The following is a 26321-nucleotide window of genomic DNA, read 5'->3' as shown; positions in this document are numbered from 1 at the left end:
GTGAGTGGGGGAGGCATCAGGGTGCGGCACTGGGGGGCCGGGTGGGGGCGGGAGGCGGGGGCGCCGGCTCACCTCGTACTCCTGGGAGAGTTTGAGGCTGTCGTTGGCCTTGAGGCGCTCCGTGTGCTCGGCCATGTCTGCGATGGGGATCGGGGGGTGGCTGAGCATGCCTGCGAGGGGGGAAAGCAGACCCCGCGGTGCGGGCCGGTCACGAGGCGGCCAGCCTCAGGGTCGGGGGGCGGGGACACTCTACAGTGTGAGTCTGTGATGGACGCGCTGTGGTTAGAGCGAGTGGCGGGGGAGGGAAGGGTTCAGGATGGCCCACGCTGGGGCCGGGAGCCCAGGCCTGCGGGGCTGTCTGCCTGCGGTTGGGGCGTTCAAGGAGCAGCTCCCAGCTGAGCCCGACAACCCAGCTGCAGATGCAGGGGAAGGGTCGCCCTGGAAGATTCCAAGCTCCTTGTGCCTCGTGGCAAGAACCGGGCAAGTGACAGAGAAATGGAGAAGCAGACGCAGCTGGCTGGGCCTCTGGAAACCTCACTCCCCAGGGCACGGGCTGGAGATGGACACCCCTGTCTGCCTCTCTGGGATCAGAATGACTGTGAGGTCTGCTGCCAGGGAGCGCTAAGGCACTGGGGAGGGGAGACGGTGTGCACTGGGCAGGGGGTCCCCATCTCTCTGTGTGCCTGCATGGGGCAGGTGCAGGGAGCCCCTGACCTCTGAGGCCTCTGAGGGCTCCTTTCCCCGTCTGGTGCATGGGACGGTAGGGGGATGGGCTCGGCTCATTCTCCCCAGTGTCTGGGTCTGCAAAACTGGCCTCCGCTCCTGGGGTCTGGCGGGCTGAGCTACGTGCCGGCCCAGAGGTACAACCCAGCCAGGCCGGCTGGTAAACACCAGAATCCCCAGCCCCCCCCCCCCGGGTGCTCTCCAAAAGCCCTTCGCTGAGGAGTAAAGCTGGGGTCCTGCCGCACACCCCCACCTACACGCAGTCACGACCAGCGACCTAAGGGCCCAACAGACCAGACCCCCGACTCCCTGGAGAAGCCAGTGCAGGACAGGTGGACAGAGATCAGGAGGCGGGAGGGAGAACCAAAGATGGAAACGAACAGGGAGTGTGGGGGTGGGGCGCGAAAGGAAGCCGAGAACAGAGAGACACAGGAACTAACTTTCAAAGTGAAACCCCGGATCCCTGAGGGGGCTGCTGAGGCCCGAATCTGCAGAAACAGCAAACAATAAATAAATGAAAACACACGGGGGCCCCCGCCTCCCCCATCCCCCGCTGGAGGCACGCACAATGGCCGGGCCACAGACAAAGGGCAGAGCGACTTCAACAGGGGACGCACGCTGCCCGGCGCCGCCCCCCTCCCCGGCACCCAGGACCTGCGGGAGCTGCTGGGAGTCGCTCCGACCAGACTGCAGCCAGTCCTGGTTCTCAGCCGGGACTTCGGAAAGATCCCAAAGCTCTCGGCCTTTTGTCAACATGTCTGCCCCCAACCCCCCTGACCAACCTGGCCTTAGGTCCCCTGCTGGGGTCAGCTGAGGAGATTTCAGATAAGGTGCAGGATGGTGAGGGTGAAACTTGGGGGCGGGGGAAGGGCCTATGGGCCCATGCCATGAGCTTTAAGAAGGACAGCAACTATCAGTTAAATATGGGTGTTAAAAATCCTCACTTGGATGGAAATAGAACTGACATGACCTAGTCCAGAGACAGAAGAGAGAAAGGAGTACATGAGGGGTGCCACATGGGACCTTTTGTGATCCCTTATGGCAGACTGCAGCCATCAGTTACACTTGATCTTAGGCAGAAGGCAGAGAAGCGACAGTAGCCATCAATTAAATATAAGTGATCAAAATCCTCCTTTGAATAACAACAGAGCTGATGTGAGACAGTTTAACAGCAGAAAAGAGAAAGGAGTATATTAAGAACAGCATGTGAGGTCATGCATGAGCCCTTGAGGAGGACTGCAGCCATCAGTAACACAAATGTTTAAAATCTCTGGTTTGAAACAGTTATGAGACAGAAAATAGACAGGAAGCTCAGAGACAAGAAGTAGAGACTGGGTGCAGGGGGAGGGACAGATGTAACCATGCTGTGACCTCATAAGGAGAACAGCAGCCATCAGTTAAATGGAAATCTCCTTATTTGGTTAGAAGCAGTTGGCATGAGCCTGTTAAGAGGAAAAGGATGAGAATGTGTGGGGATCACAGTACAGAGGATGATCAAGGACAAGACCCTGGTTCATTCAGTTCTCCCTCCAGGCAGGGCAGGTGACCTGAGCAGACCTGTGTGACTCCACAGGGAACTGTGGAGAGCCAGGAGAGCATGAGCATCTGTGGACGAGAGACGTGCAGGGCACACGGGAGGCACAATCTCTGTACCTCGCCAGGGGGACATCCCACAGGAGCGTGGACAAAGGCCAAGGAAAAACCCAAACGCCCACCCGAGTGTCCCTAAGACCAGAATTGGGAGCCAGAAGCAAAGCTCTTTCCGTCAGAAGAAAGGACAGTTCTTGAGCCCATTTAGTTTTTGAGGGGCCCTTTCTGCTCCCAGAGACAACCCCAACCACCAGTGGAACGCAGCTTTGCAAAAGCCACACTTGGTCATGACCGGACCCCATCCCTGAAACCCCCAAGCCCGGATCCACTCAGGATCTGGGAAGCGGGCATCTCACTGCGCCAAACCGCTCGGCCGGGGGCCGAAGGGGCTCCGCCGCGGAAGGGGCTCTGCCGAGGGGCCCACTCCGTCGTCTGTCACGCTACCTCCCCCCGGCAGTGTGGATCCTGGCACCTAGCCCACGCACGTACCTGGCGTCTGGAAGTTAATGCGTCTCATTTCCACAGGGTCCTTGGGGTGGTGGGGGGCCAGGTCGGCGTTGTTCAGGAGGCATTTGGTGCGGGGCTCTGAGTCCTTGCGTTTACTTTGTGGGAGCAAGCAGAAGACTCCCTGAACACCGACCGGCACATGCCCCCAAACGCACGCGAATTCGCGGGAACATCCGGTACCAGGAGCGCAGCGACCCGGCCGGCGGGCAGGGGGCCGCGTACATGCACAGCTGGGGTCCCCAGGACGGCACGTGGACGCGCCTGCAGCCTGCCGGCACCCCCCCTCGCCTCACGGACACAGCACCACCCAGATCCCCCTCCTTGGTCTCTTGCCCAAGGCCTCCCAAGGACGGGGCTCGGTCCTTACCTGTCGGGCTTGCTGCTCCCGAAAGCAGACACGGATTGGAAGGAGGGAAAAGAAGACAGGTGAGGGCTACCAAGCACCTGTTCTGTGATGGTGGGCGGCTTTCCTAACCTCCCAGAGCCTTGGGCTCCTCTGGAACACGGGGTGCATCCTTCCTGCTTGGGGCCCCACCATGACAAGGGACGGCTCAGCCTTCCCTTTCTAAGGCGAGACACGTCCCGCGAGGCCTGGCAGGAATCAAGTCACTGGCCTGGTCTGAACCCAGGCTGTGTGACTTTGATCCAGTGCCTTAACCTCTCTGAGCCAGGGTTTTCTAGCCGTATGGCGGAGGACCTCTGTGATCACTCCGTGCGACTGGCCTTCCCCAGACCTTGCAGATTCTCCTTCCTCTTGCAGGGAGCCCTCCCTCCTGCCCAGTGGGGGAGTGCAAAAGAGCTCACTTCTTGTAGAGCAGGATGGCAATGACGATGCAGATGATGAAGACCACGGCTAGCACGGGCCCGATCACCCAGATGAGCCCCTCCTCGCCGTCCACGATGGGCTGCGGGTCCGGGTTATCCAGCTGGAAGGGATCTGAGAAGGGGCTGGCCGCAAACGTCTGTGGGACCAGGGCAGGAGGGGCCTCCATCAGGGTCTGTCTTACCCGGTGGTCAGAGTGGTCTTCTTCCAACAAACCTACGTCCCTCCCCGACTCCAAACCCTCCTCCGATGCTTCCTAAGAACCCTGACCCCTGGCCTGGCCCTTTGCCAATCTCTGCTCTCCCCATCGCCTCCCTCGGCCTCAGCCACTCCGAAGTCCTTCTCGTTGCTCGTGCCCCTCCAGACCTCCCTCCAACGTGTGCAAATCCTGACGACATCTTGTCTTGGTGGAACTCCTACACAGCCACCGGAGGCCTAGGTCCCAAGTCCCTTCCTCTAAAAAGCCTTCCCCTTGGAGTACCCCCAACCTCAAGTCCTTCCCTCCGCCCAGCCCTGGTTATGGGAAGCCGGAAGGGCCTGTGTCTAGGTCTGAGGTCGGGGCCCTGGGGGCTGAGGCCACGTCGGGGCCTGTGCACTCGGGGGCCGGGGCTGGAGTGGGCAGACACCGTCTGCGACTCACAGGCTCGCTCTTCTGCAGCACGGCAAGCACAAAGAGGACATATCGGTGGCCGGGCTCCAAGCCCCTGTTGTCGAAGCCGCCGTACTGCTTCTGGTCCCCAGGGTGGAATGTGGGCGGCAGCATCGAGAAACGGGCAGCAATGTAGGGGCGCGGCGCATCCAGCTGGCGCGAGTGCCTCAGGCTGCGCCTCTGCAGCCGCGCGATGTCCTGGATGAGCTGTGGGAACAGGGGCGTGGGGTGCTCAGAGGCCGGCCAGCAGCAACAGGGCTTCCAGAGGTCAGGACAGGCCTGGGCCTGGCAGGTCCGAGCCCCACCTCACCTCCTCCAGATCCATGTCTTCTGGGCTCCCCAGAGGGGTCAGGAACTGGCCACCACGAGACTTGCGCAGCGGCACCATCACAATGAAGTAGTTCCTGTAAGGAGACGAAGGGTCGGGGGCCAAGTCCGATGAATGCCTTCTGGCGGTGGGGGGCGGGGGGTGGGGAGTCCCTGCGCTCCGAATCTTCCCTTCTGCTTCTATGCCCCTAGAACCCCAGCCACACAGGACTATATAGTTCCTCATTCAAGCCTCCAGGTTTTTGAGTATGTGGTTCCTTCTGCTTCAGGGAGTCTACCCCAATTCTAGCTCTTGAACTCCTACACATCCTTCAAAGCCCCAGCTTCCATACCCACATCTTCTCATAATCCTTAATTCTTCTCTGCTCCCCAGGCAGAGTCCTCGTCTCTCCACTGGGGACTCTCAACCCTGGTGTCTCTAACACACCATGGGTCTAAAAGTGTCTGCTTCGCAGTTCTGTCTCCCCACCAATCTGGGAAACCAGAAGCCGAAGGTCAGGCACACAGAACTATCAGGAATGATGGAGGAGAAGACATAGGCCACATGTAGCGACAGTGCTCATGAAATGCCTCTGGGCAACCACACGGGCTGGGGCTGACATGACCCACGTGTCAGGGCAGGTGGCTCGGCCCAGTCACAAAGCTGGCTAATGAGGGGGTGAGGAATCCTTGGGGGTAGTGGGCAGTTGTGATCATACTGGACAGGCACGGGGCTCTGGCCGTCGGGCAGGTACACCATGATGAAGCCATCGGAGTCGGGCTTGGGGGCCACGCTGGGCTTGGCACTGAGCAGGTTAAAGGCGGTCCAGGCCGTGACGGTCTGCTGAAGGCCACCCAGGCTGCTGCCACGGTTGGTCAACACAAAGTTGTAGAAGGTGTTGGGCTTGAGGTGCGTGATGAGCTTTTTGGTGGTGCGGCCGTCCACGTCCAGTGTGAGCCCATTGTACTGGATCTGTGGGCCAGGGCCGGCTCAGTGCGGGGGGGTCTGTGCTGAGCCCCCGGCCCTGACTGAGCCTTGATCCCAGGCTCCGCCTCAACCCCACAGATCTGTGATCCCCAAAGGAGCCCCAGCCCCGGTTCTAAGCCCAGTGTTGACTAAAACGTAATTCCAGAATAAGCCTCAACCGTAGGCTAACTCATGACCCTAAGCAGATCCTCAATCCCGGCTGAGTCCCAACTCTAACTGAGCCCTAATCACAGACTGAGTCCCAACCCGGACTGAGCTCCGACCTCAGACTGAGCCTGGATCCTAGGCTATATCGCCTGCAAGGCAGATCCTCAATCCCAGTTGAGCCCGCACCCGACTGCCAACCAACCTCGAATGAGCCCCAATCCTTATTCAGCCCTAATCGCAAACTGAGCCCTGACCCAAACTGAGCCTCAATCCCAGGTTAAGTCTTGACCACAGACTGAGTCTCAGTCTCAGCTGAGCCCTGATCCCACTCAGCCCTGAGTCCAGCTGAATCCCAACCCTGGTCAAGTCCCAGCCCTTAACCTGGCCCGCCTGCTCCCGGGGCTGGGGGCGGCGGGCGGTCTGCACCTTGTAGGGTGTGGGTGAGTTGTAGTTGTCGGGAAACTCCCAGCTGAGCAGAACGGACGTCTTCATGATCATCTTCACCTTGAAGTTCTTGGGTGAGACTGTGCCGGGCAGCGGCCGAGTGGGAGAGAGAAGAGAGGCCCCGTGAGTGCGGGCGGGAGGGCGGGGTGGGCCGGTGGGGTGGGGTGGGGGGGCGGCCCAGGCGCTCCCTGTCATCCGCTGTGCCTGTGCCCACAGCCTTACTGCCTGGCCCTGCCTGGCCCTGTCCCAAGTCCCTGCCGGGGAGGGGGGAGACGGCGCTGCTGCAGAGAGAAGACGGAGCAGGAGGGGGAGAGGGAGGGTGCGGGGGGAGGGGGTCGGTGGGGGCGGCGGTGCCACCTAGGCACGTCCCACCTTTGCCAACGCCGGAGCCTCGGGGTCCGGACTCGCCTCGAGTGTCCACAAGGAAGCAGAAAAGTGATCACTTACCTGGGTGGGGGAGAGGGAGGGGGCTGGGGTGGGGGTGGGCACGAGGCCCGGTCCGGCTCTGGTGCGGGGATCGCCGCGCGCCTACCTTGGTCCCGCAGGAACGTCCGGTAGCGGACGGGGGGGCTGTAGGGGCCGGGGCCCTGGCGCGTGTGGGCCCGCACTTGGAGGTCATACGCCGTGTCGGGCTTGAGGCCCCGCAGCGTGAGCACGTTCTCGGCGCCCGGCTCGGCCGCGGCCGGCAGCTCAGTCTCTCGGGCGGGGCCCAGGGCTCCGGCCTCCCGCACGGCCACCGTGTACTTGATTATGGTCCCGCTGCGCTCGGCGGGCACGGGCGGCAGCCAGCGGAGCAAGACAGTGCCCGTGGAGGCGTTCCCAGCTGCCTCGAGGATCTGTGGGTGGCCGCGGGGAGTGTCCTCGGGGATGCTCAGGACCTCGGCCGCCTCCTCGCCCAGGCCTCCTCGGCTCCGGGCCGCCAGCCGAAACACATACGTGGCCCCCTTATGCACACCCAACGCCGTATAGTGGTCCTCAGTGGGTGGGAACTCCAGCGTGGCCAGGGGCGAGTCCTCACGGCCGAACTGCAGGCGGTAGCCCAGCACCTGGTCCTCGGCGGTGCCGGCTGGGGGCTCCCAGTGTGCCAGCAGGCTGCCCTCGGGGGTCTGCTGCACCGACAGGGTGGGGCGGCCCAGCACTGCAGGGACGGGGAGACAGGGGGCATGTCAGGGCCATGTGGCCCGTCAGAGTCAGGAAGTCTAGAAGTCATGAAGCAAGGGGCAGGGCTGCAAGTTTTAAAAGGGGTCTCAGGGAGGCCCCGCTCTGTTCCAGGCAAGGGAACGGCCTATGCAAAGGCCCTGCGGTGGCACTGAGCTGGGTTAAGTGGAAAGAACAGTGAGGCGGCCGGGAGCTCAGAACCCAACGAAGGAAAACGTCTCCAGATGCCAGAGCAGGCCCGTGTATGTTTACCTCTTCTCGTTCAAAAGTCACTCAGCTCCTGCCTCACTGATGTGCCCCCTGCCTCCCGCCAGCATATGATTAAATACTCATGGGACACAGGAACGTTTCAAAACCTTGCCCTTGCCCCATGGTTCTCATGGTCTCGGTAATAATCAATGTGCCAAGGTTCTCGTAAGTCTGGCAGGAGAGAAGGTCTACAAATAAAACCAGTCTTCTCCTCCTGCAGGACTTATCAGGACCTTTCAGACAGAACATGCAGTGGGTCTGCTTGACAAACACAGCTGTCATGCAAGATCCCTGACAGAAGATGCACAATCAGGGGAGGCTTCTTGAAGGAGGTAATGCGTATGCTGGATACCGCAGGATAGAGACTAGGCAGATGGAGGGAACAGCATGGACACGGACCGGCGGCGGCATGGGGAGGGGCTGTGTCCAGCTAGCCAGGAATGTCGGGCTCTGTGGGCTGAGGGAGGGGCCCTGGCGAAGGGGTGGGTGCAGGATGTGAGGTGGAGGGCCTGGAGCCTAGCATTCCTGAAACACAACAAACTGTTGCCTACGCCACACCTTGGCCTGGGCTGTGCCATCTGCCCACAACCTCCTCCCCTTACATTTTCACGGCAACCTCACCTTCTCCTCCTCAACGTTGGCTGGAGGAAAAAAAATAGTCCCTTGGGAGTGATGGTAGGGGCCTGGTGGGGCCAGAAAGGGAAACTGAGGCAGTGCCGCTAAGAGAAGAGGTTTCACGGTGCAGTGTGGGTGATGGCACACGACCTCTGCACAACCTACCCAGGGTGATCAGAGTTGTGATGAGGGAAGGCGGGGGCGAAGGGGGGCGCCAGGATGCCCACAGGGAGCACTGGACCAAGACTGTGGGCAGGGGGCAGGCCGGGGAAGGGTCTCCAGGCGGAAGGAACAGCCCTGGTGAAGCCGGAATGGGACAGAGGCCTGGCTGTGGTTCCCACCCGTCTGCAGCTAAGCAGGCGGGGAAGCCAGTGAGGAGGAGAAGGTGGGGCTGGCCAGCCTCCTGAGCTGCCCCCGTGTCTCTGCTCTCACTGGCTCGCTGCCCAGTGCTCTCTCCCTGCGTGAGCTCAAGAACACCATGGGGTGCTCTAGGGGGCAACAGGGCCATGGTGGGGGTTGGAGGGCTCTCTCACCTGCTCCCTTGGTCACAACCACCTTGGGTTTGCTGCGAGCACCGTCGCCTTTCATGGTGTAGGCGGCTACGGTGATGGAGTAGGCGGTCTCTGGCTGCAGGTTTGTGATGACCATCTCCTGCGGGCAGGGGTGGCGGTCAGCCGCGCCACCGGGCTTGAGACCGGCCCTGCCCACCCCCCTCCCCGGGCTGGGGTCAAGCAAGGCGGATGTGGGGCCTAGTCTGCGGGTGGAGGCGTGCATCCGAGCTCATGCACAGACCCCAACACACAGCACGTCCATGCGAAATTGGGCACACGCAGCCTGATACCCCAACATCTTCCACCCGGACCAGCGCTCTCCCCACCGCCTTTGCCCCCAGGCTGTCCTCCCTGCACCGGCCACAAGAGGGCGCCTGTGAGCACCACAGTCACGACCTGCCCTCCTACGCCCATAGCCCTCCAGGGCTCCCACCTCCCATAGGGGTAAAAGCCCAAATCCTTCACTGCCTGTCCCGGCCTCCTCCCACTGCCCCCACTCCCCCCCACTCCCCCTGCTCCAGCCACTGGGCGTCCTCACTCCTCCGGGATGCCAGGCTTGCGCCCACCCTAGGGCCTTTGCCTGGGCTGTGCCCGCTGCCTCCACGACACCCACTCGTGCGCTGGAGAGGCACCATCAGGCCACGAGAGCCAACTGTTACATTCTCAGGAATTTTGTAAGCCCGAATTAAACACAGCCATTATCAGAAAGTAACTTACGTACATAAGAACAAAAGTAGTGAATACTCAAAACCCACCCTCTCCTTGTCTTACTACATTTCGCGACCATCAAGGCCCTCGGGGTGATTCTGTCTCGTGTCTGCAGCAGGAAGCTACAGGTGATAAGCTACAGATCGGGACTGCCCACCCCCCAAGCCCAGAGAGTGCCATCAGTAAATCTTTGCAGCCCCTCTAGACCCTGCCCCCACCGGAGCCATCACTAGACACAGACAGTTGACCTTGGACAACGTGGGGATAGGGGTGCTGACCCCCGTGCAGCATAAAATCTGCATGGCACTTCTGACTGCCCCCCGACCCCACCCCCTGAATTCAGCTACTATTACCTTCCTGTTGCGCAGAAGCCTTATAGATAAATGTAACTGACGAAAACATCATTTGCGCATTATACGTATCAGATACCGTATTCTTACGCTAAAGCAGCTAAAGGACAAAGAGGAGGTCACACTGTACTGCGTTTCTCAAAAACAAACTGGCCGGTAAGTGGACCTCCGCAGCTCAAACCCGTTGTGTCCAAGGGCCAAGTGTATTTGTGTCTTGTTACAGTGGGCCGTCCTCTCCCACACTGGACTGGGACCCCCAGGAGGGCGGGCTCAGGTCTGTCCTGGTCACTGCTCAGGAAATTATGGCTTGTCCTGCAAACGTTCGAGCTGCCGCCTGACCTTGCACACATACCCTCACAGTCATACGTGTGTCCACGTCCCCACGCATGCACACCCACAAACACGGTCTAGCATGCCTGGGTGTAGGGGGCGGGTGGCCCCAGGTCAGGTGCATGTGGAGGGGGACAGGGATGGATGAAGAGAGGGTCTCCCACCCCTGGGCCTCACATTCATCCCTCCCAGGGTCTTGGTGGATGGGAGGGGCTGAGGTGGAGGCCTTGGAGGGAACTCACCCCTCCTTGGAGGGAACTCACCCCTCGGCCGGCCTAGGGGTAGGGAAGAGGCAAAGCCTCTGGGCGTGGCGGGGGGGCGGCTGGTGTCAATTTAACACGAGACCTGGGGCTTTCAGAAGACTGTGTCCTGCGGGCCTCTCCCCTCCCCACCCTGCCGGGGCCCACTGACCCTCTCACCACCCAAGGGCCGCAATGAAGCAGATGCTTTGGCCAGATAGAGAAACCCGGAGGTCAGAGAAGGCTGAGCCAGGTGACAAAAGAGTCTGGCTGGGTTGGAAACTGGCCCCCACTTTGGATCTGCCAGCCCTAGGTCCAGCAGGGGAGGCGGTGGGGTGCAGGGGTGAGGCAGGGCTGCAGAAAAAGCTTGAGCAAAGGTGTGGCGGTGAAAAACCACGGCAGGAGCAAGGCTGGGCGCTGTGCAGGAGGGGCACTGTGTGAGTCCGGTGGGTCTAGGGGCCATCCAGGTAAGAGGGCTAACGTATACCCTGAGTCCAGGACCCCAGTAGGGCTCCTAGGGCCATCTGCCTGATTGAAAATTGAGGCTACACACTCCACATTACCAGTAGGCATCTGGGGCCCAGGGGAGAAGATCCTCTTACAAAAGACGTGCAGGGGGAGTGTGTGGGGGGGTGGGGTGTCACATCACTGCACGGCCCGCGGGAGAACACTGCAATGGCCGGGCAGGGGTGCTACTTACATATTCGGCTGTGTCGTCCGTCTCCCACTGAGTGTGGGAGGAGGCGGCAGGGGAGAGAGGAGGAGGTGAGCAGGTGGCCAAAGAGAGAGAAGCAGGGAGAAGGCAGGCGCGCAGGGTCTGGGGGCCGCCCCGCCCACCCAGGCCCCGCCCACCAGAGCCCCGCCCAGAGCCCCGCCCACCTGGGCATCAGCCAGCATGATGTCCTTGATGCGCGGTGGCCCGCGGGCCTCGGCGCCCTCCATGCGTACGTAGTGGACCTGGTAGCCGCGGATCTGGCCGTGCTGCCGGCCGGGCGCGGGCGAGCGCCACAGCACGCGGATGGCCGTGGCGTTGAGCGCCTCCGCCTCCACCTTCCGCGGCGGCGCGCTGGGCACTGGCGGGGGCAGGGGAGGGGCGGGCAGGGCCGTTACTGGGGCGCCTGGCCCTGCCCCGGGGCAGCACTGCTGCCGGATGCCAGGGTGCCAAGTGGCTGCTGGTTAACCTGGTCTGAGCGCTCACCACCAGCTGGGAGGGCATCCCTCCTTCACGGCTCCCACAGCCCGGAGGTGGGGTGGGGAGGGGGCCCAATGGTGTGCCCCACTTACAGATGGGCCACTGAGGTCCCCCAGAGCCTAAGACATCTGCCCAGGGCCACATGACACGAGTGAGCCCTGCACGCCCCGTTCCTCGGTCGTTACCCACCTGCCTCCATCCTAACAGCATCCCTTCTGGGCAGGGGCTCTTACTCCAATTTTATAGATGGGGAAACTGGGACCCGTAAGTCCGGCCCTTGACTGCAGCGTTAGTAAGAAGCAAAGGCCGGGCTGGAACCCAGGCTGTCCAGCTGCAGGCTCCCATGCACCCCAGTACGCAGCCAGCCCCAAGGATCACGGTCCTTCCTATCCAGCCACACCCCATGGTGTGGCAGAAACAACCAACCCGTCCATCTCTTCCCCGCTCTTCCCACCTAATGGCACGGCTGCCGACCGGACCTTTCTGGCCATGGCTCGGAAGCCCGGCCAGGTTCCCAACACCAAGGACCTGCAGCTTTACTGGAGAAGCTGCCTGCTTGCACTTCTCCCCACGCCTCAGCTTCTACCAGTGGACCCCAGACCAGAGCCTCCTCTCACTTTGCAGTCAAAACGTTCTGGCTGGAAAGTCAGCCACGGCACTCGAGAGCCTCACACTGCAGAAAACCGGCCATTGCTAGAAATCAGGCTCTGTGCCCCAGAAACTGTTAACCATCCGCACCCTAGAAGCTGTTAACCAGCCTACCTACTTGCCAGATAGGACGGCTCGGACCGAGGACGCTCCAGATCCCGGCTTATCCCAGGAGTCTAAAAGCTAGGTTTCTGGGGTTACGGACGCTAAGTCTGTCGCAAGTGCTGCTGGCCGTTCCCCACACTGTTTCTGTAACTTTCCACCATCGGACCAAAAAAAACAATACAGGTCTGTCCACTTAACCTCCCAGGCACAAGGCTCGGGAGGAAATACCACCCGGAGGGTCTAGAACGGAGCGTTCCAGGATCAAGGAGCCCAGATGCCGTGGGGAGGCTGCTTGCTTCTGGTCTCGCCCTCAAGACTGTGCCTTCTACCTTTGGACCACCAGCCAGCCCCGTTCTGCAGAGCCCGAAGGTGCCGAGGCGCGGGACGGGCTGGGGCCTGCGGGGGTCCCCGGCCGGTGCTTACCGTCCTCGTCGGTGCGGATGACCACGGGCGAGCTCTCGGGCCCTGGTCCCACCTCTGTGTGAGCGACAGTCGTGATGCGGTACTCGGTCCACTTGTCCAGCGCCTCCAGCAGGATCTGAGTGGTGGTCGGGGGGATGCCGTTCACCTCCTTGGGCTGTGGATCCTCGGAGCCCAGTGGTCGGTAGTGGACGCTATAGCTCACCAGGGCCCCGTTGTGCGTTTCCGGCGGCGGTGGGCGCCAACTTACCAAAATGGCCGTGGAGCGCGTGCTGACACATTTAACGTCTTGAGGGGGGCGGACGGGTTCTATTGGAGGGGGGGGGAGAACGTGGGGGTGGGGAGGGGAGGCGGGATGGGCGGGGAGGGGGCGGGGAAACAAAAGATGGGAAAGAGAAAATAAAACAGAAGATGATAACAAACAAAACAGAACCAAACCAAAGGGAAGTCGAACCCAAAAGAAGCGGGTGTCAACCAAAGGTGAGATGGACAGGTGGGCATGGGGGCCGGGAGGGCTGGCCAAGAACACGGGCTCGGCGCCGGGGGCTGCACCTGCCCGGCATGCAGGGGGGTCCTGGGGAACAGCAGGAACATCCCCCTTCAGGAGAGCTATCGTGGGCTCGGCACGGTGCTAGGGGCGTCACGGACTAACGGAAGAAGCATCCGTTTGCTGAACCCCTACTATGTATGTGCCAAGCACCACGCCAGGTAATTACATGAAAAGCCCCATCTATCAGGCACCTACTGTGTGCTAGGCATGGCACTGAGCTTTATAGGATAACAGTAAATGCATTTATTTGCTGAACACCTACTGTGTGCCAGGGGAGTAGGGCTGCCAGGGTAAAAGCAGCAAAAGTCCCATTTATTGGGCACCTACTGTGTGTCAGACACAGTGTCAGAGCTTTACAGGTTGACAGCAAAAGCATCTGTGTACTCAACACCTGTTCTCTCAGGGGTCCTGGAGGCTACCCCGTGGCTTACTTCAGCTAGGACCACCCTCTCAGGCTCACCTGGGAGAAAAAATAATGTCCACGTCTTGAGCACCTACTGTGTGCCAAGGTCTTTACAGATCATTGTTCTTCCAGCACCACACCATGGCCATCACAGATTAATGGCCAAGTCTTATTTATTAAGGACCTACTATGGGCTGGGCATCGCTAGCCCTTCGAAGAGAAAAACACCAGTTGCCATTTACACAGAACCTTTCCACACTAGGCACTTTATCAGCTAACAGCAGTAGTCCCCACGGAATGAGGACCTACTACGTGCCAGGCCTTACTGAAAAAAGCCCCTACGTAATAAACACCTACCATGTGCTAGGCCCTGTGCTAAGGGCCTTGTAGCACATTAATAGTCCCCACTTCTTAAGCACCTACTGTGTGCCGAGGACTGTGCTAAGGGCCTTCTATGTAAACGGTAACAGTTTTCACTTCTTGGGCACCTACTATTTGCACACGCAGGGCCAAAGGCTTTGCAGATGACGACATCATGTTCTGAGCAAAACCTGTGTATATGAAACCACGCTAGGCCCCCTTAGACGGACAACGGCTCTTATCTGAGCACCTACTATGTGCCTAAAGCCAGGCCGACCTCCTTCAAGAAAGCACCACCTACAGAGCACTTACTGTATACCAGCTGTTCTATCAAGGGCTTCACAGAACAGCCGCAGCCCCCGTGTTCCGGGTACCAGGAAGCTTCTTATAAACAACTGATGGCTTCCGTTCATCGTGTGCCAATTACGTGCTCAGAATTAAAAGAGCATTTATGAAGCACCTACTGTGTGCCAGGCAGTGTGCTAAGTGCTTTGTTAAATAGCAGCGATAGCTCACACACATAAAGCACCTACTGTGCGTATTCGGGGCTTTATGAAAATAACATTAAGCCCCCATCTGCTCCGCACCTACTAGGAGACTGTATTAAAGCCATTCACCCTGTGCACACCCCATAACCTAGCCCTTTACACTCAGCATGTGTCCCCTCATGGTATGTCATTTAATTCTTAAGATGCATAAATGGCCAGAACTATCACCCCTCCAGCCTCACTCCACATTACCCGCGGGGAAATCAATTTCAAAGCCCAGCTGCCTGGTCTTCTATGATCATTGCTTGTAGACCTACTGGTCTACCGGTCTACTGGGTACCAAACCCCATCTACCCTGGGTGCTTTTTGCACATCACCTTCCACTTCACAGAGGAAGAAAACGGAGGCCAGAAACAGCAAAGCTGCCTTGCCAAGGGCATGGGACTAGAGCCAGGATTTGAACCCAAGCTCAGCTGTTGTCCAGGGGCCGTCTTGATTTGAGAATGGGGACTTAGACCTCAGCCTCGGTCCAGCTGAGAATGGCTGGAGCCATGTGACTTCAACTGCCCGTGGCTCCTGAATTTTTCTTGCCTGCAGGGAGGTCCAGGGAGGCCACTGGCTTTGCTTCAAGGCAAGCCACACAGAACACATGTGGCCTATGTCACACATAGTGCCTATGTCAAGGCAGACAGAACCCCTACTACCATGGCAGCCCATTTGTTCAGTGAGCACATGTCTAGAGAGTACTTGTACGTGCATACTGCCTGCCAGGGCCACCAGAGGAGAAACAGAGGGTCCTATTCTATCAGAGACCTCAGACTACCAGACACCTCAGAGGCCTCTCCAACGGCTTACTTCAACTAGAATGACCCTCCGGCCTCACTTAAAGTGAAATGCCGACATCCCCTCCTCTGATACCAGACAAGTGGGGCCCTCTCTCCCATTTCTTGACCAGCCACCCCAACCAAAAGTGCCTGGGGGAATCAGGCAGGAGTGGGAAAACCAACCAAAGAATGTGCCGGAAGGAATGGATTTGCTGAGAAAGGGGGAGAAAAAATAAAATCAAAACCATAATAAAATAAGAAACAACGGTGATGGTGATGATGATGAGAAAAACCATAATAAAAGAAAGAAAGACGCCTTCCAGAAAACTCCCAGTCTGGTTACCTACCTTCCACTCTTCAACTGCTAACTTAAAAGACTTTCTTACGAGGGAGGGAGTGGCTGAGTGTTGAGCTATAAGGCCAGACCGAGCTCTGGGTGGGTCTCTGGACGCAAGCGGGCCCAAGCCCTGCTCCGGCCCCCAGCGTGGGTACGCTGCAGTTCCAGACTGGCGCCGACGAGGCGGGAAGGTGAGACGGTGTGGGGAGACCCACGGCTGAGTGGTCTGGCCTCCACCTACCCTTGAGTTCAGCCTAAGAAGCCCGCCGTCCCCAGGGGGATATGCCTGGCCCTGAGTCTTGCTGCCAGTTCTCTCGGGCCCCACCCGTCCTGGGATGAGAAGTGGGGAGTACCTTCTCCCCCACTCCCTGTCCTGGGCCGCCCCGGAGGTTCACGTGGCTGGGCCAAAGCCGCTTTCTTGACGACCGTGGAGGCCGCCTCCTTCACAATCCGGCCCAACCTGCGTGACATCTTGGGGAGGTGGGGGAGGGTGACAGACCCACGGACAGGCACTGGGGGCCCACCCTGCCAGCTTCCCCACTTCTGGGCAGGCGTGGCTCTTGGCCATGGTGTAGAAAGCTTGCGGAGTGTGGGGGGGCGTCTCGATTTGGGCTCTGGAGTCCGTGTGGCCTAGAGCTACTAGGGCACAGGCTGGTGGTGGGGGGCACGCAGGGTGAGCCGTTTTTGTGAACCTGCTTGAGACCAGCGCGTACTCACCTTCGCGGCACTTGTGCCCATCTCTCTCACGTGGCCGCCCGAGCCACAGGACACCCTCACTGATCGCCTCACGCACAAACACGCCCAGACGCCGGGGAGCTGCAGAGCGCTCCGCTTGGCACAGGGGAGTAGGGAGGAGGGAAGGGGGCTGGGGGTGGCAGAGGTGCTGTGTCTCCGAGGCCCCTGATCCCAGCGGCTCAGACCCCCAGGCCCAAGCTGCCGTCACTCGCAACTGACCCGTGCCCCCCCCCACCGTGTGCACACACCCGGGGGGGGGGATGTGAAGGTCTGAACACCAAGGCTGCTTCCGGAACAAGGCCTGCGCTGTGACTGACTGAGAAGGGGGAGGGGAGGCGGGGAGGGCCACGGCAGTGGAGGCCACACTGGGCTAGGCTGAGCGCAGAAGAGGGACAGAGGGAGGAGGGGAGGCAGGGAGACAGCGGGGTCAGCGGCCTGCCTCGGCCCTGAGCGCAGAGCAGGCAAGCAGGGCGGCGTCGGGGGCCACCATGCGGCCCGGAGCCAGCTGCCGGCTGCAGTGTTCTGGCCAAAAGGTGACTTATCTGTGACAGGGAGGCAGGGTGGGCACAGCAAAGAGCTCCAGGGACTCGAGAGCCTGTCCTGGGACCTGCACCCCCTCCCCTCCTGCTCCTGCGCCTGGCAATGGCGGACCAGGGGGCCAAGCCACCTGGGGAGGCGGCGGGTCTCTGTACACCCATGAGGTCTGGGAATGACCGCGTGTGAGCTGGGACAGCCCCGAGGAGCCCTCCCGAGGCCTAGGAGTGGGCACAGCGTGGCTGTTCCATGAGCCCCAGATATAGGGCAGTAGGGGGGTGGGGGCGGGGAGGAGAGAGAAGGTGCCGTCCACACCTGGCCCCGACGTAGGGGGCGCACCTCGACCCCCCCAGGGCTCTACGCCCTGGGAGCCCGGGTGGGGGGAGGCGGGGCCTGCGGGAACCCCCAGCGCAGCGTGGGCGGGCACGTCGGAGGCCGGGCGCCCCCCACCCGCGGCGGCGCGGCCAGGGTCAGCGTGCGCCGGGGCCCCCCCGCAGGGAAGGGCGGGGTCCGCGAGACACCTACTGGACTGCAGTGTGCGCTGCCGCACCACCGAGGTGAAGGCGCCCAGGCCCTGCACAGAGCGGGCCGCCAGACGGAAGGCGTACTCCGTGTTGGGCTTGAGGTCGTCCACCACGAAGGCCGTGGCCGGGTCGAAGGTCCTCCCCACCTGGGTGCGGGGCGGGGCGATGGAGACAGGCAGAGGCAGAGACAGACCCACGGACAGAGACAGACAGATGGTGAAAGAGACACAAGAGCAGGAGAGACAAACGGAGACACGGAGACAGAGACAGCGAGAAAGGGCCGGAGACACGGGAGGGATGGAGAGATGCGCAGTCCGCCGCAGGCCGGGCAGGGGGAAGAGAGACATCCGGGCACCGAGTCAGCAAGTCCGGAGGGCTGCCGCCCGGCCCCCTCCCGCCCTGCCCCCCCCCCACCCGCACCCCTGTACCGTGTTCTCCCCCAGCCCCCGGCCCCGTACCTCTCTGCCGTGGTCGCCCTCCCGGAACAGGAGCTCGTACTTAATGATGCTCTCCTGCCGCGGGGGGCTCCACGAGAGCCCGATGCTCGTCTCCGACTTGGCCTCGGCCCTGAAGTTCATGGGCTGGCCTGGTACTGTGGGGGAGGGGAGAGGAGGAGAAATGGGGATCGCCGCGGAGAGGTCCCCTCCTGGGGCGCCCAACGTGCCAGGGGTCCCCAGAGCCCCAGGAAGCTCAGCAACTGCCGTGAAGGCGAGGCTGCTCGTTCCCGAATGTTCTCCACTGTGCTTCTCTTCTTTGCCCCGGGGACCCACCGCAACTCCCCTATGCTCTCTGCTTCCCCCAAACTGAACGACAGAGAGACTGCAGGGGTGATGTCTCAAAACACGGAGTCCCCGTCCTGCGTGTCCTCTAGCAGCACAATTCTGACCCTTTCGCCCTTTATTTTGAGCAGCTGCTGAGCCTTCTCGGCTTTGAGGTTCTGAAGCCTGAGCCGGACCAGAAAAGAAGGGAAACCCACAAAGAGCCGGGGCCCCACGCACCTAAATGCCCAACCCTCCAACCCTGCCCCTCGACCTGATCAGCCAGGTGGCCAGCCCACTGCCTTTGGGCGGACACCCTTTCCCTTTATAATTTCAAAGCAGGTGGCATCCGTCTCTCGGATGGGAACAGAGTAGGGTCTCTCAACCTCAGACACAGCCGCCAGGACCCGTCTGCACGTCCCACCGTAGCCCTGTGGCCTTGCCAAATCCAGTTTCCCAAGAGAAGACAGAAATGGGAGACTTCTGGGACAACTTCCTGCGTCCGAAACGCTAGCAGGAAAGTATTTCAAAGCATCCATGCAGGATGAAAAACCCACCTTGGGGCCTGTAGGCAAGATGAGCCCGCTGGAGGCTCGGAGGTACCTGACTGCCCGCCCCCGCCCCGCCCCTGCCCCGCCCCCTCCTCTCTGTTTCCACCACCGGATTCCTGCTGTCTGCCCCTCCCACGGGCACCTCACCTCCCTGCTGTGTCTTGACCTGGATGGGGTCCGAGAGGGGCCCGTCGCCCACAGAGGTAAAGGCCAGCACGCGCACGGTGTACGTCTCGTCCTCCAGCAGGCTGCCCACGGTGGTCAGCAGGCTGTCGTCCACGTTGTGTTTCTGCCAGTTGCCTACGGGGTGCTCGGGCTCCATGGTGTAGTAGATGCGATAACCCCGGATCAGGCCATTGGGCTCCACGGGCTCTTCCCACTGGATGATCATGGTGGTGGCACTGAGCATGCGGGCCTGCACGTTCCGGGGGGCGCTCGCTGGGGCCTGTTCGCCTGTGCGGGTGACCACCGACTCACTGGGGGGCCCCTGGCCAATGGAGTTGACAGCGGACACCCAGATCTCGTACTCCGAGTTGGGGCTCAGGCCACCAATGCTGTAACGCGTCGTGGTGATGTCCTCCTTGATCTGGTAGGGCCCGTCTTGGCTCTTGGATTTATATTCGATGACGTAGTAGGACACCGGGTCTGGGTTGCCGGAGTCCCATGTGATGGTGATGCTGGTGGCTGTGTTCTCGGTCACCACGGGAGTCCCCGGGGCCTTGGGGAGAGCTGTGGGTGGGAAGCACGGTCAGGGACGCGGGCTGCAGACCCCGAAGGCCGCGTGACTTTCAGCCAAACAACCAACCTCGCTGCACCTTGACTTCCTCGGCAGTGACCACAGGCCTCATGACCTGCCCATCCCATCTCCCATAGCGGGGTTTGGTGAACTCTGCCACAAAGGGCCCCACAGTAACTATTTTCAGCTTTGTAGACCAGGGAGTCTTTTGTTGAGACTATTCAGCTCTGCCCTTGTGGCCCCAAAGCTGCCATAGACAAGACACAGGTGAATGGGTGTGACTGTGTGCCAATAAAACTTTATTTATAAAAACAAGTGAAGGGCCAGATGCAGTCTGCAGGCTATCTGTTTGCTGCCCCTGTTCTAAAGCTAGAAGAATATTTGGGTCACCTCCCTCTGAATTTCACCATGAACCCGAGACACCAGGAGAACCTACAGTCCTCCAGCCCAGCCCCACCTCTCTGAGTCAGCACAGTCCATTTCCTTCCCTTAGAAGCATTCTCCATCTTCTCTGGCTTGTTCCTACTCAACTCTAGATCTTTCTCTGACCAACTTTCCTGGGAGGTGAGACCTTTACTCTAGGGGTCTGAACAGTGCCACGGGATCCCCGTCACAAGCCCAGGGAGGCTCCATCACATCTGCCTGACTACGTGGCCGTCTCCCACGCTGGACTCTACGCTCGGCAGAACGAGACCGTGCCTCGCTCCAAAGGGCTGGGCCCAGAAAAACACCCAACCAACAAATATCTGTTCATGAGACAACGGTCCCCTCCACAGCCACGAATGACCACGAATGGGAACTCAGCGCTTTCCCACCTGTTCCGCCCAACCCCACGGGCCCCACTTACATTTCACTGTGATCTGAGCCACGGCCTCAATGACGCCCAGGCTGGACATGGCCACGCACGTGTAGTTGGCGGAGTCCTTGACGTCCGTGAGCTCCAGCACGTTCCGACCCACGGGCATGTCGTCCTCGGGCGTCAGGTCTTCGGCCCCCTGCATCCACTTGACGTACGGCATGGGTGAGCCCACGGCCACGCAGGTGATGTTCACGTTGCCACCTGGCATGATCTCGTGGCTCATGGGCAAGATGGAGAATCGTGGAGCCACGCGACGGACTGGGGGTGGGTGGCGGCGGGGAGTGGGGAGGGGTGTAGGGGGGGGGGTCGGGGAGACAGGATGCAGAGAGGACAAAGAAAGAGAACAGGAAGGAAGAAAGAAAGAAAGGAAGGAAAGAAAGAACAAAAAGGAAAAAAAAAGTGGAAAACAATTTAAATATAAACAGGGCTGTTTCCTTCCCCCCAGCTGAAATTTTTTTTCTTCCAAATGAAAAGGAAACAAAAAACCAAATTAAAAAAATCAAATTCCAACACAAAGAAACCAAAACTTCAAAGGAAGGTACTTCACAAACAATATATAGAGAGATATATCGATATATAATAAAAAGAGACATGAAGCATTATTTCATAGCAACAGGGTTTCAGAGACCAGAGTGGCTGGTCACAGCACAGTTACGAACACAAAAATTTATCAGCTGTTTCTCATCTTTGCTGACAGACGTGGCCTTGGGGAGCAGCCCCTCCGCCCACTCTCCCAAGTGGGGAGCTTCGGAAGATTCTGGCTGCCAGTGTCTGGGGTGGGGGGCGCTGGGGGGGGTGCTCTGGGGAAGCTGGACGGGGAGCATCCCGGAATCCGACGGCACCGGGAGGCAGAGGGGGCCGGGACCTCGGTCCCCCAACCTTGTCCCCTCTGGGGACTCAGGGGGCCCTGCCCACTTCCCGGGGGCCCTCGAGGAAAAGATGAGAAACTCTAATGAAATTTTTGTGGTTTTGGGGTTTAGAAACCCTTCTAAAAGCTTCTGTCGGATCTGACAAGTTTCCATTGATAGATGCAGCTCTCAGAATCACAAACAGCATGCAAGAGAGGTTGGTTGAGAAAGAGAGCGAGGCAGAAGGAGGGAGAGAGAGAGAGAGAGAGAGGGAGAGAGAGAGAGGTAATGCAAGGGAAGAGGCCTGGGTTTCAGGAGCCTTCAGTGCACCCTCGTGGGAGCCAGAGAAGAGAGAGGAGCCACAGGAGAGACAGAACAGGAAGACAGGCCCAGAGAGAGGAGGGAGCAGAGACAGAGGAGGAGGGAGGAGGGGCCCACTTCAGTGCTGCATATTAATTCTAGCGGATGTGACCCAATGTGACACATCACATTGTCACATCACAGCCCTGGCAGAATCATAAATAGGATATCAATTAATAATAACAATAATAATAATAATAATAATAATAATAATAAAACGAGGGAATGAGCTTGAACGTTGAGAAAACAGGGACATGTTCTGTGCATTTCTCAGCGGGGAAGCGGGTGCAGCCTTCTGTCCCAATCTCGCAGACCGTGAAGGCGGCAGGAGGCATTTCGGGGGCTCCCTTTTCGGAAGCTGGATGGGTTTCGGGGTCGGGGGAAGGGGCGGACGCTAACGGCACCTGAACTCCCACAAGGCACGGCTGCCCACTGATGTTTAACTGCAGCAGGAGGGAATTGGGGGGACCTAGTAGATCCTTTGAGCCCGAAAGAGGGTGTCCCTGGCTAAAACCTTGGGGGCCATGAGAAGTCACGTGGGTGGGTCCCCAGCTTTGGGCGGGTCAGGGAGTCTTGTCTCGAACTACAGAGATGAGACTGGAGATTGAACAAGGCTCAAGAGGGCCACAAAATGGCTTGTGGCACCCTGACCTGCCTCGGATTCCACACGGTATGGGTTGGGGGGGGCGTGGCTGTCGGGGGTCTGGCTTGCCTTACAGAGTGGGGGCTCCAGGGGTCAAAGAGAAGCAGCCTGGCTCCTGAGCTAGAAATCCCAACCCCTGCTCCCTGAATCCGGATGGCTGGAGGCAAAGAGGAGGGGGCAGGACCGTGGGGGTTGGGGGGCGCAGGGCAAAGCAGCGGCAGCCCTTCGGAAAAGGAAGCCCCACGAAAAGTCCAGTGTCACGTTGGAGACGGGATGGAGGAAGTGGAAGGTATCGCTGAAGGGGAGGAGTGGGGGTGCGGGGTGGGGGAGACAGAGGGGCCATGCAGACAGACTGGGGGTGAGGGGCAGGGCAGGGCACCGGGATGGGGGGCGGCTCTCTGGCAGGGCTGGGTGGAGGGTGGGGGGAGTTGGGGGAGAATGGGGTCTGGCCAGCCAGCGGACACGGTCCAGGCCAGCCGCCGGCATCCACAGCGAGGCAGGAGTGGGATGCCCGACGCTGCGTTGTCATGGAAACAGAACACGATGGGGATGAGCGTGGGGGAGCTAATTAATCAAGGACAGAAAACGGCATCGACGTCCAAAACAAAACCAGGAGGAACAAATGAAAAAACAAAGTGGAAAAAAAGAGGAAAAATCCGAAAAAAAAACCCCAACCAAACAAAAACCCCCTCTGTAACTCAACACCCAAAAGCAAAAAAAGGGGAAAAAAACCAAACCAAAACCAAAACAAAAACAAAACCGAAAAAAACCAAAACAAAACAAGAAGACATGGAATGTGTGGGGCTGAAAATCGGGGTCTGAAAGGGAGGAGGGCTGTGACTTCCCCAGGGAGGTGCCCCCCCGCCCGCGGCAGAACACAGGGTCCAGCCTCCTTGCCCAGCACTCCAGAACCCAGGCTGCGGGTTCGAGGTGGCCATGGAGGGGAGATCCTCAAAGAAGAACCTTCGGGACAAACCAGCCCAGTCCTCGTCTCAGACAAGCTGAGCACACAGCCAGGCAATTCTTCCCAACCTCAGAGTCTCACAGAAAACCTCTCCAGGCAGAGGTGGGCGAGCTGATGTAGTTGAATAAGCCCGATGGGCCTTGGGGAGGTCCTTCGGGTGCCTCGATTTCTTCATCTGTGAAATGGAGCTAACTGGAGACATGCTCAGAAGGCCATTAAGTCAACTGAGGAAAAGCCCAGCACACAGAGGGTACTCAGCCTGGGCATGGGGCCAGCAACATTTCCTTCTGGCCTTCCAGGGTTGGGCAGAGGGGGAAGAATCAGCTAGATTCTCTACCTTAAGGGAGTCTGGGATGAATTCGTTAAAAAGGAAGCAGAATTCCTGTAGACTCCCCATGTCTCTTTATCCCTTCCGACGTGGTGTGGCAGGAATCTCTAGTGCCCATTTCGTGGATGAGGCAGGGGAGGCTCAGAGAAGTGATAGAGCCGGCTGGCAGACACCAAGAAACTGGTGGGGCCAGAGCTCAAAGCCAGGACTGCCCGGTCCCTGAGTCATCTCTCGCCATGGCAAGTAGCAAGAATTACAGCCAAGTGTCTCTTCTTGGCACCTGGCTCTTGCAAATTCATGTGTCTTTACCTTCTGGGGACAGCAAAGAGTGCAAAAGTACCCCATCATCTATATATAACTATCAACTGAATAATAACCAGGGACCACCAGTTGAATACTATCCAGCAGTCATTACAACAAATGTCCAGAAGCCATTAGTAAGATACTCAGACAGAAAGGGATTATTGGAATATCAAAAAGAGTAAGGGCTAGCTTTAGGATTTGAAGGTTAACGATGAGCCAAATTTATCCCCGTGTAATAAGGCTCAACATCTTGGCCCACAGATCCCAGTCACATCTGAACTTATCTTAAAATATCTGGAATATACCTCTAGCTTTTTTCAGAAGCAGGGACAAGCATCTATCTTGAACACATAAAAGACCTGAGGTATAGGATTGCTAATTCTAAGTCTACTAAATGTGGAAGGGCATCTATCAACAACCGTCATTTTAGTGCTCACAATCCTGAACATGGCCAGCAGCCACCAGTTAAATGGATCTGTCAATAGGATGTAAAAGCTGACAAACTCTGCCTACGGCTTTCTCATTCACCTTATCTGCTTTGAAGGGTAGACTGTAGGAGGAGGGCTGGTTTGCCACAAGTTTGGGGGGATCACGTCCATCGGCACTAGGTGGCTCAGAACCCCCTTGGGGGTTGCATTAAGCCTCCGGGCAACCTTCCAGGCAGCAAGGGCGGGTGGCTGACCGCTGTGTTCTGCCCAGTTTGGTGCTGACACCCACCCACGACATCTTTCCACCCCTGGCTGCAAGCTTGAGGTGCGGGTTAGAAAGTAAGGTGGGCACAGAGCCCACAGGACGGAGTGGCCCCACGGGACCCCCGCCCCCAATTACCGACCTGAATGGAGGGTCCAGGCAGGTTATAAGGGGACCACACCAGCCTTGGTCCTCAGCACGCTCCAGCTGGCTCTCGTTTCCAGCTCTTCTCGTCACCGAGTAGCCGGGGGTCCCAGCGGGGAGGACCCGCATGGGTGAGGGGGTCAGGAGGGTGGGCGGTGGGGGGGTGGCAGGTTGGGGGGGGTGGGTCGCTTCAAACCCCGATTCACATGGAAAAACAACTCAAAAACCGTCAAAGCAACCGGGAGACGACCCCTCCCCCAGGCAGGAAGAGGCAGAAACTCAAAAACCAAAGGGGGTGGGGTTCGGGGGAGACAGGTTGGGGAGGGTGAGGGAAAACTCAAAAGTGAGGTGGTCTGGTGGAAGCACTAGGTAGGGAACCCGACAGTGTCAGACATCTCAACGATTCGGCAAGCCGCAGCTCCAGGGAGGGAGGGGGAGCTCTGCCTGGCATTTTGGGGTGAGGGGAGTTGCGGGTACCCCTCCAAACCCCAAAATGAGGATGCGGGTTGGGAGGGGGAGAGATGCCAAGAAGTTCCGCAGCCCCCACAGGCTCACCGAAGCTTAGATTACACCGGTCCTGGGAAGGGAGGGGGGTCCGGGCCTGATTCCGAAGCCCGGTTCTCAGCCCCTCTGTCGAACCCCAGCCTGTGGCCCGGGGGGCGGGGCGGGGGGGCGAGTACAGCCCCGTGGCCTGCCTTGGGCATCTTCCTGCTCCTGCCCCCTTTCCGCCATCCTGCCGCCTCCTCCCTCCCACGGCCAGCTCCCTCCGCCGTCAAGATAGCGTGCAAGGCCTGGAGGGACCTGGCTGGAGCCGGGCCCACGGGCTGACCAGCAGCCTCGGCAAGCTGTTCGCATTTTTAGCTGGACGTTTTGCTACCACTGTCGACACTGATTTTATTTTCCTTTTTTTTGGTACCCTCTCCCTTGCCCCACTTTTTTGGGGGGGAGGATTCTAGCAGAAGAATGGGATTGACATCTTGCCAATTGAATGACTTTCTCACGCCCCCCTCCCCTTCACTGCGGCCGCCAGAGACGTGGGGCTTTCCAAATGACAAGGTGTAATCTAATGTTCCCCTCACTCCCCCCCAGAACACAGGAAAGAGCAATGCAAAGGGTGTGAGGCAGGCAGCAGGCGAGAGGGTCTAGAGCTCAGTGTTCCTGCAGAACGCCCCCTCCCGGCCGCCCCACCCTGGAGCCCCCTCTCCCCTTGGGATGACGGTGGGATGAGGAGAAGGGCTGGGTCCTATCAGGGTCCTGTCCGGGGTCTTGGGGGCGGGCAGGGGGAGGCGCGGCCAGGCGTGATCAGCAGGAACTGGGGAGCTCACCAACATACCCCAGTGCAAGCCTTTCTGGAGCTACGGGAGGGGGGGGGGAGGGGCGTGGCCGGAAGTCAGGAAAACACCTAGAGGTCCTACCCACCCGTCTGACATGGCTCCGGGGCCAGAGGTTTAATTTTCAAAACCACCTGTCCTGGGGTGTCTGGGTGGCTCAGTTGTTAAGCGTCTGCTTTCGGCTCAGGTCATGATCCCAAGGTGCTGGGATCGAGCCCCCACATCGGGCTCCCTGCTCAGCGGGGAGCCTGTTTCTCCCTGTCCCTCTGCCTGCTGCTCTGCCTACTTGTGCTCTCTCTCTCTCTCTCT

At 59.4% G+C, this 26321-nt stretch overlaps 1 protein-coding gene across 17 annotated transcripts in view; it reads right to left on the bottom strand.

Moving 5' to 3' along the window:
- PTPRS (protein tyrosine phosphatase receptor type S) overlaps positions 1–26321 on the bottom strand; it is a 93901-nt gene that overhangs the window by 8484 nt on the left and 59096 nt on the right. For 5 of the 17 annotated variants that reach the window (XM_045086013.1, XM_004771497.3, XM_013045358.2 and 2 more), the window contains 18 exons: positions 20390–20659; positions 18954–19535; positions 17956–18089; positions 17499–17643; positions 12746–13051; positions 11257–11450; positions 11078–11104; positions 8733–8850; positions 6710–7315; positions 6160–6257; positions 5318–5571; positions 4603–4696; positions 4284–4499; positions 3625–3782; positions 3188–3199; positions 2803–2915; positions 1164–1211; positions 73–170 (listed from right to left, as the gene is read on the bottom strand). In XM_045086013.1, the coding sequence (XP_044941948.1) occupies positions 73–170; positions 1164–1211; positions 2803–2915; positions 3188–3199; positions 3625–3782; positions 4284–4499; positions 4603–4696; positions 5318–5571; positions 6160–6257; positions 6710–7315; positions 8733–8850; positions 11078–11104; positions 11257–11450; positions 12746–13051; positions 17499–17643; positions 17956–18089; positions 18954–19535; positions 20390–20659 (3473 nt within the window). The remainder of the gene's footprint in view (positions 1–72; positions 171–1163; positions 1212–2802; positions 2916–3187; positions 3200–3624; positions 3783–4283; positions 4500–4602; positions 4697–5317; positions 5572–6159; positions 6258–6709; positions 7316–8732; positions 8851–11077; positions 11105–11256; positions 11451–12745; positions 13052–17498; positions 17644–17955; positions 18090–18953; positions 19536–20389; positions 20660–26321) is intronic. The other 12 variants (XM_013045364.2, XM_013045365.2, XM_013045366.2 and 9 more) reach the window with 6 other exon arrangements.

The sequence above is a fragment of the Mustela putorius genome, unplaced genomic scaffold (genome assembly GCF_011764305.1).
Source record: "Mustela putorius furo isolate JIRA1106 unplaced genomic scaffold, ASM1176430v1.1 tig00000095_pilon_pilon_pilon, whole genome shotgun sequence".
Lineage (NCBI taxonomy): Eukaryota > Metazoa > Chordata > Mammalia > Carnivora > Mustelidae > Mustela > Mustela putorius.
This window is presented reverse-complemented; position numbering and strand designations above follow the sequence as displayed.